Raw genomic sequence first — 12338 nt, forward strand, 5'->3', positions numbered from 1 at the left:
AGGGTAAACCCTTCTCTGTACAACCTCTAATTCACTTCATGAGAGGTTTGCTATTGACATAGTCCCCATCAAACTTCCCACTGTGTTATAGGACCTCAATTTCATCCTCAGCTGATGAAAGTTGCTTTTGAATTACTTGATTCCTGTCATCTTATGAGCTGGAAGGTTTTGTTTTTGGTGGCGGTCACTTCAGCTTGCAGGGTCAGTGAACTTCAGGCCCTAGTAGTGGATACACCTTACACAAGGTTTCATCATAATAGAGTAGTTCTCCACATGCGTCCTTTCCTTTCTAAAATTCCCAGGGCTGCTCCTTGCAACCCTAGGCAAGCTACTTAATCCTCTATTGCCCCAAGTACCGTAGATAGATTGTGAGCACACTGGGGCAGAAAGGGAGAAATTCTTAGAGTACCTGAATGTTAAACTTTTCTCAAAAGAGGTAGTGCAAAGGTGGCTGAGACCTTGGGATAAAACCCAGCTGATAACCTACATTCCTTGCCCAGATAAGCCTATTTTTTCCCAAGTTTGCAAAGGGAAGCATGAGGAGGCTAACTGGTAGGAAAAAGCTTTTCCCCTGACTAAGCCCTTGGCAGTAGTTTCCCAGGGGATGGGAAAGAAAGGGACAAACTTGCCTAAAGAACCAGGCAGCTGCAAAAGACATATACCTGACACGTTCCTTAGGAGAGAAAAGCTTTATCAGCAGGTTCCACGTTACACCCAGAAAGGGGAACATAAAAATCAAGGTAAGGGTTTCCAGGGGGAGGATTTAGAGGTGAGCACCAGGTCCTTAGAGAGCTCCGAAGTGGAAATGCCAGAAGCTGAGGGGGAGTACAAGTGAAGGAGTCTGGGACTGGTTTTCCTAAGTGTTAAACTAAGTTTTCTCTTTAATAAAATGCTGAATTATGTTTAGCTGCAGACCTAACTTATCTCATGTTCTAGCCTGCCTGCCTTGAGTGTTAGCTTGGACATTCTAACTTCTTATGGCTATCTCAGCATAAACGACATGTAACAGAAAGACTGTAGGGCTTAGATAAGTGACCTGCTAATGACCTGCTAGTGTGAGCTTAGCACCAATGTTTGTTAAGAAAAGTAACACGTGAAAAGATTTTTCTAGAATTCAGTTGTATAGCCAGAAGAATGTATAAATATCTCTGTAACGTCCTGTTTTCGGGATTTCTGAAGCCAGCTTGGAGCTCAGGAATCGCATATGTATGCTAATAAAACCTGTTGCTTTCTTCAAGTCTCTAAGTTTTGTGGCTTCCCAAAGTGACCTTTCACAAGGAGTCCCCACCTGAAGAGGGTTTCTCCCCCCCCCCCAAGGACTGAAATGGAAAGGGAAAGCAGTGCTCCAGATAGCCTAGAGGGTGATGAGCCAATGCATATTTGCTGGAGCCAGGAAACAGGTCAGAAACTGTGAGCCTTTTGAACAGCACTGCTGGGAGGGGGGGGGGGGGGTCCTTTTTGAAATGGTCTGCTTGTTGTTATCATGCCCAAGCCCTATGAGGGAAGGGTGAGATTGCTAAAGTGATTCAGTTTGGGAGGGAATTAACCTGGGTTTCTTATCCACCTCTTCCCCTCTCTAGTGCTGTTTAGCCTGCAATACCTAGGGTATTACTATTAGTGAAGGCTGGGATAGAAGTAAACTATTAAAGAGAAAGAAGCACATGAGAAGATAAAGTTGTTTTCTGTTGGAATGTTGTGAACTGTCTTTTTTTGTGCTTTTGGAGATAGAAGCCCAAACTGGGGCTGAAGAGTAGAGATTGGTTTGGACATTGCCTGTGTGTGTGTGTGTGTGTATATGTTTTGGGGGGGGTCTCAAAGAATGGCGCTGAGAATACTCAAGTATTCCAGTGAAACAGGAATGGGACCTTTACTGAGACTGTTTGTATTCTGGGAGTTATACTATATTGGAGAGGCTGATTTGAACATACTGCCCAAGGCTAAGAATCTGATTATGCCATAAGATTTGTTTTCTTGGAAATAATTTTTTAGGAGATACAATTTGGTCTAATGAGAGAGCTTTGTACTGTATTAAATGATCCTAGATTACACATTATAATTCATTTTTTAACTAGAGTAGGATTAATGTATAAGAGGCTGAGATGGGACATGATCAAAACATTCAAGATATTGAAGGAATTGACTTCGTAGAGAAAGAGAGATTGTTCACCCTTTCTAAGATGGAAAGAACGAGAGAGCACTCTCTAAAATTAAAAGGGGATAGATTCTTTACAAACATAAGGAAGTTCTTCTTCACCCAGAGAGTGGTAGAAATCTGGAACGCTCTTCCGGAGGCTGTTATAGGGGAAAGCACCCTCCAGGGATTCAAGAAAAGATTAGATAAGTTCTTGCTGAACCAGAACGTACATAGACTCAAATAGGGCACTGGTCTTTGACCTGAGGGCCGCTGCGCGAACGGACTGCTGGACACGATGGACCACTGGTCTGACCCAACAACGGCAATTCTTATGTTCTAACTCTGTAGTTCTGTAAACCATTTATTACAGTTTTGTTCAAGCAATATATCAGATTAAATAAATCCAATCCAATCATGCCAATCCTGACAAAAGCGCACCTTGGACTGCAAGTGATCCTTAGCCTTCTATCTGAAGTGGGCTAAAATCCATAGATTATCCACTCATCTTTTTGTTTCCTTTGACCCATACAGGATAGTGGCAGCAACTGGTAAACATACTTTATCTAGTTGGCAAGCAGACTGCATCTCTTTTTGTCTGGAATGGAATTCCCATCATGACAGACAGGTTTGTCAGACAGTTCTGCAGATTTTGTTTGGAGTCTACAATCCAGCTCTACCCCCATGGGCCCCTTTTTATTCTGTTCCCAGGCTGTACTCTCAGTACACGACTATAGGTTCAGGTAGATTGGTTTCTAGTTGGCCTTGCAGGTTCCTATTATCCTTTGTAATTTTTGATGAGCCTGGTAGACAGAGATTCCCACTTGTGAGTATTTTATGTTCTGCTTGTCCTTGGAAAAAGTGAAGTTTGCTCACCTGTAGCAGGTGTTCTCCAAGGACAACAGGACAAGGATGCTTCCCTAGGAATTACATTACCGGTATTCATTCTTTTTGATTTAACTGTGGGTCCTGAGTAACTCAAGCAGTAAGGATGGCACTCTTGCATGCATGATGCAGACCTACCAAAGGCTTTGAGAATTTTGTTTGGCATGCTGAGTATCATCTGTGCTAGGGTTTCATCCGGTGACATCACCCACTTGTGAGAACCCTTGTCCTTCTATCCTTGAAGAACTCCTGCTATAGGTGAGTAACGTCTCTATTATTGAAAAAGTCCATGATATAAAGACTTCATGTAATGTATTGATTATGTGCTGGATTGAAATTTGGTGTGATAAACTGTATATATTTTTAAGCATTTAAAAATGTTCTTTTTTATATCAAATAGCAAAGCCTAGTAGACAAAGTATCTCGCAGAAAGAGACCTGACATGAACATACTGTTCCTAAATATAAAAGTAAGAAGAATGCAGTTGGTTAGTGATTCACTTGATGAGGTATGTAAAAGGTTTCAGAATTAATATTCATTTTTGTGAGTGTTTAAAACTATTTTTTGGTACCATCTGTGCTCCTAAACATAGAATGGCGGTAATTTTGTAAAAGATTTTGTGCACATGTATTTGTTTAAAAAGTGTACATACTGCTTTATTGGTTAGTAGTTTTCAAAATCAGTTCACAGGATAAACATAAATATCATATAACTAGTATTTTAGCCCGTTACATTAACGGGTGCTAGAACGGGTCTGTCTGTCTTTATTTCTGTCTCTCTCTCCCTCCCGCTGTCTTTCTTTCTGTCTGTCTCTATCCCTGGCCCCCTTTGTCTGTCTGTCTTTCTGTCTGTCTCCCTGCCCCTGTGTCTTTCTTCTTTTCTTTCTGTCTCCCTTCTTCTCGCTGTCTGTCTGTCTTTCTATCTATCTGTCTCTCTCCCTGCCTCCTATGCAGTAGCATTTCTCTCCCACCACTTCCCTGTGCCGCAGCCAAAGCAGCATTCCCTCCCCCTCCATTTCCCTCCCCCCACACCACTTCCCTGTGCAGCAGCAGTAGCGTTTCCTCTACCCCCCCTTTCCCTTCCCGCGGTCTGTCCGGCTCCCTTAGTCCCTTACCGCCCCCCCTTCCCTTCCCGCGGACCCAACTATGAACCTGATGATTCCAGCAGCGTGTGCAGCAGTCTTCACACGCTGCTTTGGGTCCTTCTACTGCCCTGATTTACTCTGGCACGTCCCTGATGACATCATCAGAGACGCGGCAGAGCAAATCAGGGCAGTAGAAGGGCCCGAAGCAGCGTGTGAAGACTGCTGCACACCCGGCTGGAATCGCCAGGTTCATAGTCTGGATCGCAGGAAGGGAAGGGGGCGGCGGCATAGGACTCGGGTCGGCGGGGTCAGCGCAAGAGCCATGGCAGAAAGTTTCTGGGCTCCTCGGGTCTGTCGCGGAGCCCTGGCCAGCTCCTTTTCTTGGTTCGTCCTGGGGAGGAGGGGGGAGCAGGAGGCGCTCTTTGTGCTCCAGCCCTTCGGAGGGTGCGTGTGAGTAGCCAGGAGGCCTAGGCGGTGACAGGGGCTGCGGCGGCAGTCTCCGAGTGACACCGACTCTCGCTTCTCCTTTTCTGTCACTCCCGGACCACTGCCCTGTGCCCTCTGACGACTATGGTACACTTTTATTTTCCCCCTCTGTGGCTGCCTCTAAATGTCCCGCCGCCGAACGCACCTGTTGCATCTCTAGCGTATCTTCAGATACGTAGTAAGCGCGCATACGCACTCATGCCGGCACATCCCGACAGATCAGATCTCAGGGAACACGTGGTGAGAGTGTGCATGCGTGCTTAGCGTTTTATTATTATAGATTATGCAAACAAAACAAAAACAATAAAAAATATGTACCAGACACACAAAGTACTGGCCCCTCACAAAATATCATCCACTTAAACTCGTGGGCAAAATTAGCTTACTATATCCAGGGTTACCAGATTTGTTCAAGATAAAAAGAGGACACGTGGCCCTTCCCGGAGCCACTCCAGCCCCGTTTGTGTGACATCATCGCATCACATCCGCCATTCAAGATAAAGTCAGACTAGTTTGCAATCTCAATAAAATGTTAGTTTATAAGGAAAGAAAAGAATTACAGTGTAATGATAAGACAGAAGAAGTAGTCTAAGAATAATTGATGTTAGATTCTTGATATACTACCTGTCAGTAGTACAACAAAAATAATTTACATATCGCACACAGGTTATTTTCTCTGGGCCTGATTCTATAAACGACACCGATAGGTGCCCTAATCCCAAATGTCTACCAATAGCTAACTTAGCTCTGTGTTCAACTTGTTTAAATGGTGTGGTAATTGAGCATGCAATTAAAAAACCATTATTTTAATTATCAATTTAGGTTGCACATAGATATCCACATGGTGCCTAGCAACACCTAAATTGAAGTGCCCTCCAATACCTAATTCCTATCTGAAAAGTAGGCATGGTTAGGGGCAGAGAATAGGTGTGATTGACTTAAGCATTGCTAGGCATTATAGTTAGGCACTGGTAAATTAGGCCAGGAAAACCCTGGCCTAATATACTGGTGCCTACCACTAGGATGCCTAGTGACACCTTAGTACACCTAGACACCACTAGGCATGATTCTATAAAGGATGCCTAGTGACACCTTAGTACACCTAGACACCACTAGGCATGATTCTATAAAGGATGCCTAGCAGTTGACTGGCAACCACACGGAGCAATGTCTGTGAGTTAGGTGCTGCTTATAGAATCAGGCCCTCTGTTCCTAGTGGGCTCAAAATCAAAGTTTTTGTACCAGGAGCAATGGAGGGATGTGACTTGCTCAGGGACACAAGGGAATCAAATCTGGTTCCCCAGCTTCTCAATCCATTACTCTAACCATTATGCTAGTCCTCCACTTCTAAATACTTTTGGGTACTAGTGTTTTCCAGTAAACTTATCTCCCCTAGTTCATTTCCCAGTAGTTATTTATGAAAGGCTTTCTTTCCCAAATGTGCAATAGTATGCCTATTCCTCCATTCTATCACACCCTCACAAAAATGTTATGAACAAATTCCACTAAACTCACAAATGATGAAAATGAGAAATATATAATTTTTCTTTTTCTTTTTCCCAAAGCAAAGGATTACTTTCTCGCTTAACTTTTTGTAATTCTTCAGATTAGTTATTAAAAGACTCATAGAGACTACTAATATCAGGATAATTGGAACCTCACATCGTAATAAACTTTGATGTTGACATAACCAAGGGGATAAAGAAACCTCTCAGCAGTTTGTCTTTTAGAACTAGTCTTAGTTCAAACTGCCAAATGCGGGCTATCACTGGTTTCAACAATCCCCTAACGGGTATCAGTACTCTTATTAAACTTTCTTTTAAAAATTCAGAGTAATTAACTTATGTCGATATAAAATGTCTCTTATTCCAGTTGGAGCGATTACAAGACTATTATCTCGAGTGCAGTGTTGATCACCGGCCTTTGCTTTGAAAGAAAAAAAAGAAAAATTATATATTTCTCATTTTCATCATTTGTGAGTTGAGTGGAATTTATTCCTCCAATCTCTTTGATCCCCTCCCCTAAAAAAATATAGAGTGAGACTTTGCATTTATTCACAATTGTCTCCTGATTCTGATAGCATAAATATTTAAAGGGAGTCAATGTTCTTCAATTAAATATTTCCTTTTTCTTTGCCCCATGTAGTAACAGTTTTGCTTATTTCATACTGTAATTTTATGTTTTTCTTTATTACATGCTATTTTGGATCTATATGAAATTACATGAGTAATAAAAAAAACCTGATACCTTTTTAGTACAACTTTTTTTTTTTAATTGTAGCTAACAAGAAAAAGAGCTGACTTGAAAAAGAAATTAAAAGTTACATTTATAGGAGAGGCTGGTCTGGATATGGGTGGCTTGACAAAAGAATGGTTTCTTCTTTTGATTCGACAAATATTTCACTCAGACTATGGTGAGTCCACATTATAAACCTGTGACACTGAATGCTCTTGCTGTTTGAAAAATAGTTATCCAAGTGGAGGGAAATTCTATAAAGGGGCTGTTATTTAATCTATAATGGAAAATAAGTGCCTATTTTCCTTTATAGAATACTAGCATAACCAGGTATAAAGTATGTACATGTATATTTTTTAAGCAAGGGCACTTAGGAGAACAATAGAGCTAGTATAAATGTTTGTGCATAGATCAAGCAGATATAGAATACTTTAAGTTACGCACATAAGTTATATGAGCTGAAGTTAGAACAAAGTACTGGTTTTAAGAAAGGTTTGGACAAGTTCCTGGAGGAAAAATCCATAGTCTGTTATTGAGAAAGCCATGGTGGAAACCACTGCTTGCCCTGTATTGGTAGCATGGAATATTGCTATACCTTGGGTTTTGGCCAGTTACTAGTGACCTGGATTGGCCACTGTGAGAACGGAAATGTGTTTGCCTGCTTTTCAGCCGAAAGGTTCCAAACATCAGGATAGACCAGGGGTGAGCAACTCCAGTCCTCGAGGGCCGGAATCTAGGTTTTCAGGATTTCCCCAATGAATATGAATTGAAAGCAGTGCATGCAAATAGATATCAAGCTTATTCATTGGGGAAATCCTGAAAACCCGATTGGATTCCAGCCCTCGAGGACTGAAATTGCCCATGTTTGGGATAGACTGTTGAAGAAATTTGGACTTGCGCAGGGTTCTCCTGTGTTATTTGGAGGTCACTAACGAGTTTCGCCTTTCTGACCATCTTTTTGTGCTGACTTATTCACTCCAAGAAGGTGCTCCCGCTTCTGAGGCCACACAATCTCCAGGTGGATCCATAGAGTCATTTCATCCACCTACATGCTTGCAGGGAAACAGTCTCCTGTTTCTGTTAAGGTGCATTCTACCAGGAACATGGCTTTTTCATGGGCTGAAGCTAAATCCATTTCTCCTGAGGAGATTTGCAGGGCAGTGACATGGTCTTCGCTTCACACATTTGCCAAGTTCTACAGAGTGGATGTTGCTGCCAGCCAGAACTTAGCCTTTGGGTCCTCGGTCTTAAGGGCCAGCGCAGCAAGCCCACCTTAGCTCTTTGGGGGAATTTCTTTTGTACATCCTTATGGTCTAAAATGTCTCACCTATTGCACTGGAAAAAGAGATTATGTATTTACTCTGGTAAGCTCTTTTCCAGTAGATAGGTGAGGCATTCTAAACCACCCTGTCCTTGCTGTGCCTGCTTTCAGATTTCTGGCTGCTTATACTTCTCCAAATGTTTCTTGGAGGCCAGTCAACCCTTTGGGGTTGGGAACAATTTGTAAATATGTTCAACCTGTTGAGGGAGTAGTTCTGAACTCCTTTGAAGTGGTTGGCAGTTAATGGTACTGTTTGGTTATTTTGAGAAGAACAATGGTTTGACCTGGTATTACAGGTGCCTCTATTTCACATATTTTGGTGTCTCTCTATGTTTGGGTACTGACTGTAGAGGGCGCTAATCTAGTCTGTGAAGTACACTGGAGGCAGAGTGAAAAATCTGGAGTGGATTCTTTATGCAGCATGCGAGTAAAGGGAAATAACCCTGTGGTCTAGATTATCTTACCTATCTCCTGGAAAAGAGCTTACCAAGGTCAGGGCAGGATTAACCAATAGGCCAAGTAGGCATGTGCCTAGGGCCCCAAATGGTCAGGGGGGGCCGATGAAGGAGGGCATCAACATTGTTTTTTCTAAACGGCGATGGGCCCCTCCAGCATTGATCAGCAACGCGGGTCCCCCCCTCCGATCGGCAACACAGGCCTCACCCTGATCGGCAACGATGGAAAGTAAGACAAGCAAGCAACGCGAGTAAGAAAGGCAAAGGGAACTGTAATTGTGCAAGCGGTGCTGCTTGCCCAAAGCTTCCCTCTGACGCAGCTTCCTGTTTCCGCCTGGGCACATGGTGGGGTGTGGCGTAGCAGGGGGCCCAATGTATTTGGGTGCCTAGGGGCCCTCGATGAATTAATCCTGCCCTGATCAGGGTCAATGCATAATCTCTTTTTTGGGATATACTGTATTTGAAATGTTAATGTAGTAATGGTAATATTGGTGTAGAAGAGGTAGTGGTTAGAGCTGCTGCCTGAGCACCCTGAGGTTGCAAGTTTGATCCCCACCTGTTCCTTGTGACTTTGGGCAAGTCACCTAACACTCCATTGCCCCAGGTACCACAGTTAGATTGTGAGCCTGCTGAGACAGAAAAGGAAAATACAGTAGTACCTTGGATTACAAATATAATCCGTTCCAGGAGCATGCTCGTAATCCAAAATGCTCGTTTATCAAAGCGAGTTTCCCCATAGGAAATAATGGAAACTCGCTTTGATGCGTTTCCCCCCCCCCCCCCGAGAACCAGCATTGCTCCCCTCGAAGGCCCCCCCTGCGATCAGGCACACCCCCCTCCGACGCGATCAGGCATCCCCTTGCCTCGAACCGGCACCCCCCGACGCGATTGGGCACCCCCCTGCCATGATCCGACCCCCCCCGACATGATTGGGCACCCCTCCGACACGATCCGACATCCCCCAACACAATTGGGCACCCCCCCGCCGCTTCTTACCCTCATCTGGGCACTCTTGAAGATCGGCCTCCTCGTCTGCTGGGCCTTGAGCATGCTCAGATGCTCAAGGTCCAGCAGACGAGGAGGCCGATCTTCAAGAGTGCCCAGATGAGGGTAAGAAGAGGCGGGGGGGATGCCCAATTGTGTTGGGGGGATGTCGGATCGTGTCGGGGGGGGTGCCCAATCGTGGTGGGAGGTGGCGGGGGGTGCCGGTTCGAGGCAGGGGGATGCCCGATTGCGTCGGGGGGGGGTGCCGGATTGCAGGTGGGGGGTGCTCGTAAATTGAGCAATGCTCGGTTTCCGAGGCACCGATTTTGCAAATGTTTTGCTCGTCTTGCAAAACACTCGCAAAACGGTGCACTCGTAAACCGAGGTACCACTGTACTTAGACTACCTGATTACTATTCAATGAATTGCAGACTTTTGGGAGTGAATCTTTTCATGAAAAGGCAGTTAACAAATCTGAAATAATATGCTGAGAAACATGTGGTTTGTGGAGTTTAAGGGCTCCTTTTACGAAGCCGTGTTAGCGGCTTTATAGCACGCACATTTTTAGCGCGCTAACCCCCACGCTAGCCGAAAAACTACCACCTGTCCAAGAGGAGGCGGTAGCGGCTAGCGCAGCCGGCAAATTAGCACGTGCTATTACACACGTTAAACCGCTAACACAGCTTCCTAAAAGGAGCCCTAAGTTTCAATAAATTAAATGATTGCTATTTGAAGTTTACAGAGCTTTCCAGCACAGCTATTTATGCATGTGTGAGACTTCCATACTGTTGGCATTTGGCTGGGGTATTTCAATTAGAGAATGACATGGTGACAAAATTCATCACCGTTCCCGTCCCCGCGGATAACCGTGGGAAACCATCTTCATATCATTCTTTAAGGAGAGAGGGAAGAATCGGAGTATAATTGGGCACAACCACTGACCCGCAAGCTTTGCTTTGAAGAATGCTGGTATAGAAGGACTGAGGTTGAAATAGATACTAGAAGATGACATGGGATTATTTCCCGTGGTTATCCGCGGGGACGGGAACGGTGATGAATTTTGTTACCGTGTCATTCTCTAATTTCAATATTTGTGGGGAGGTTTCTCTGGAGTTTTTCAGCTGCATCTGATACAAAGGAGGAGGGGGGCATAACTCTTCAGCTGCAACTGATGCAAAGGAGTGAGGGGCATATCTCTCTTGATGGTGATTAAGGCTTCATGAATGCAAGCTAGAGACCATGTTTTGAACAAGATCAGGGCTCTGTGTTGTGGGGAGACGAGGGTTTAGGAATATTTTCAGATGAAGATCTAAGTTTCTAAATAAAGCTGAAAATTCCAAACCAAAATGTTGGTTTCCTTAGCTTAAAATAGGCATGCTGTTGTCAGCCTAGCGTTGCTAGCAGCCAGCATTTTCAGTTGACCTGCTTAGCTTGCTATAGTGTGTAGGCTCATATTGCTAATAAAATAATAGGCAGTGAAACATCTTGTTAGAGTTGAATTTATATAAGGGAGATGCAACATAATTTTAAACTATTTTACAGGTATGTTTTCGTATCACAGTGATTCACACTGCTATTGGTTTAACAGTTTTAAAAGTGACAATTACGCTGAATTTCGATTGATTGGAACTGTATCCTTTGAATTGCCTTCATGAAATGTAATTATACTTGATTTCTCATAATACTTGGACATGACATTGTTCATTGTGTTCATTTGAAGTATTATACTGATTTTTTTTAAATGCAAGAGTATAGTACTTCAACTATATTCCACAGTAACCTATCTGTTGACAGCTTTTTACTTTTAGATCAAAATGAAAGTAGATATGTAAAACTTTAGCTGATTGTGTTCCCTGTCCTGTCACCTGTCTGGGTGGTTAGCATAGAATAATAATGGTTATTTGATATAACACTCTGCCCGATATGTTGCCTCAAAAAAGCAATTATGAAAAAATAATTGCTGCGTGGTTAGCGTGCACACATGAAACAAATAACATATAACATTTTAACATGTCCTGTGTTGGGCTGTTTTTGCTACATTAAGCACATGTTAGGGCTTAACACAACTTAATAAAAGGACACCTTAGTGGGTTACTCAATTCTTACAGTAGTAACTTTTGAATTGTCTAAATCAATTATGTTGTACACTTTAACATTTCACATTTATGCAGCTCATGGGATTAGCATTGTATAACAGCATCACCTTAGATATTCGGTTCCCACCTTGCTGTTACAAGAAACTGTTGAGCCCTCCTATGTTCTCTTGTGATCAGAACACTCCTGTTACCTTGGATGACTTGTATCAGATCATGCCAGTAAGTATATGCCCACGAAAAAAGTTAGAATTTTTGACTTACATTGTCATTATTTATATATCATCATGCCTAGGCCATTTTATATATGTTGATATAAAACTATCACAAGAAAATCTGTGCATTTAATTTCTAGTAAGGGGCAGTGTGGAAAGACTCTCAAGCCCATCTAATCTGACCAGTTATGTTGTTCGCTCTGCTATGGAGTGAGGCCCAAGAAGAACAGCAAAAAGAGAGAAGTGTGTAAAAGGAACAACAGTTTATTGAATATAAGATTAAAACTTTATTATAAAACACAATATGGCCATAGAGTGCACCAAGGGTCAGTGAATACTATATAAAATTAAATACCATAAATATGATAGAGATAAATAGATAATATTAAATACAATGATTACTAAATAATACATACATTTACCAATATGTCTAATTAAAAAAAAACCTT

At 42.9% G+C, this 12338-nt stretch overlaps 1 protein-coding gene across 2 annotated transcripts in view; it reads left to right on the forward strand.

The window, feature by feature from the left end:
• Positions 1 to 12338, forward strand: part of HECTD2 (HECT domain E3 ubiquitin protein ligase 2) — a 113646-nt gene that overhangs the window by 53094 nt on the left and 48214 nt on the right. For both annotated transcript variants that reach the window (XM_033943402.1, XM_033943401.1), the window contains exons 12-15: positions 3417 to 3524; positions 6867 to 6999; positions 11124 to 11212; positions 11753 to 11896. In XM_033943402.1, coding sequence (XP_033799293.1) covers positions 3417 to 3524; positions 6867 to 6999; positions 11124 to 11212; positions 11753 to 11896 — 474 coding nt within the window. The remainder of the gene's footprint in view (positions 1 to 3416; positions 3525 to 6866; positions 7000 to 11123; positions 11213 to 11752; positions 11897 to 12338) is intronic.

This window comes from Geotrypetes seraphini, chromosome 4 (genome assembly GCF_902459505.1).
Source record: "Geotrypetes seraphini chromosome 4, aGeoSer1.1, whole genome shotgun sequence".
Taxonomy (NCBI): Eukaryota; Metazoa; Chordata; class Amphibia; order Gymnophiona; family Dermophiidae; genus Geotrypetes; species Geotrypetes seraphini.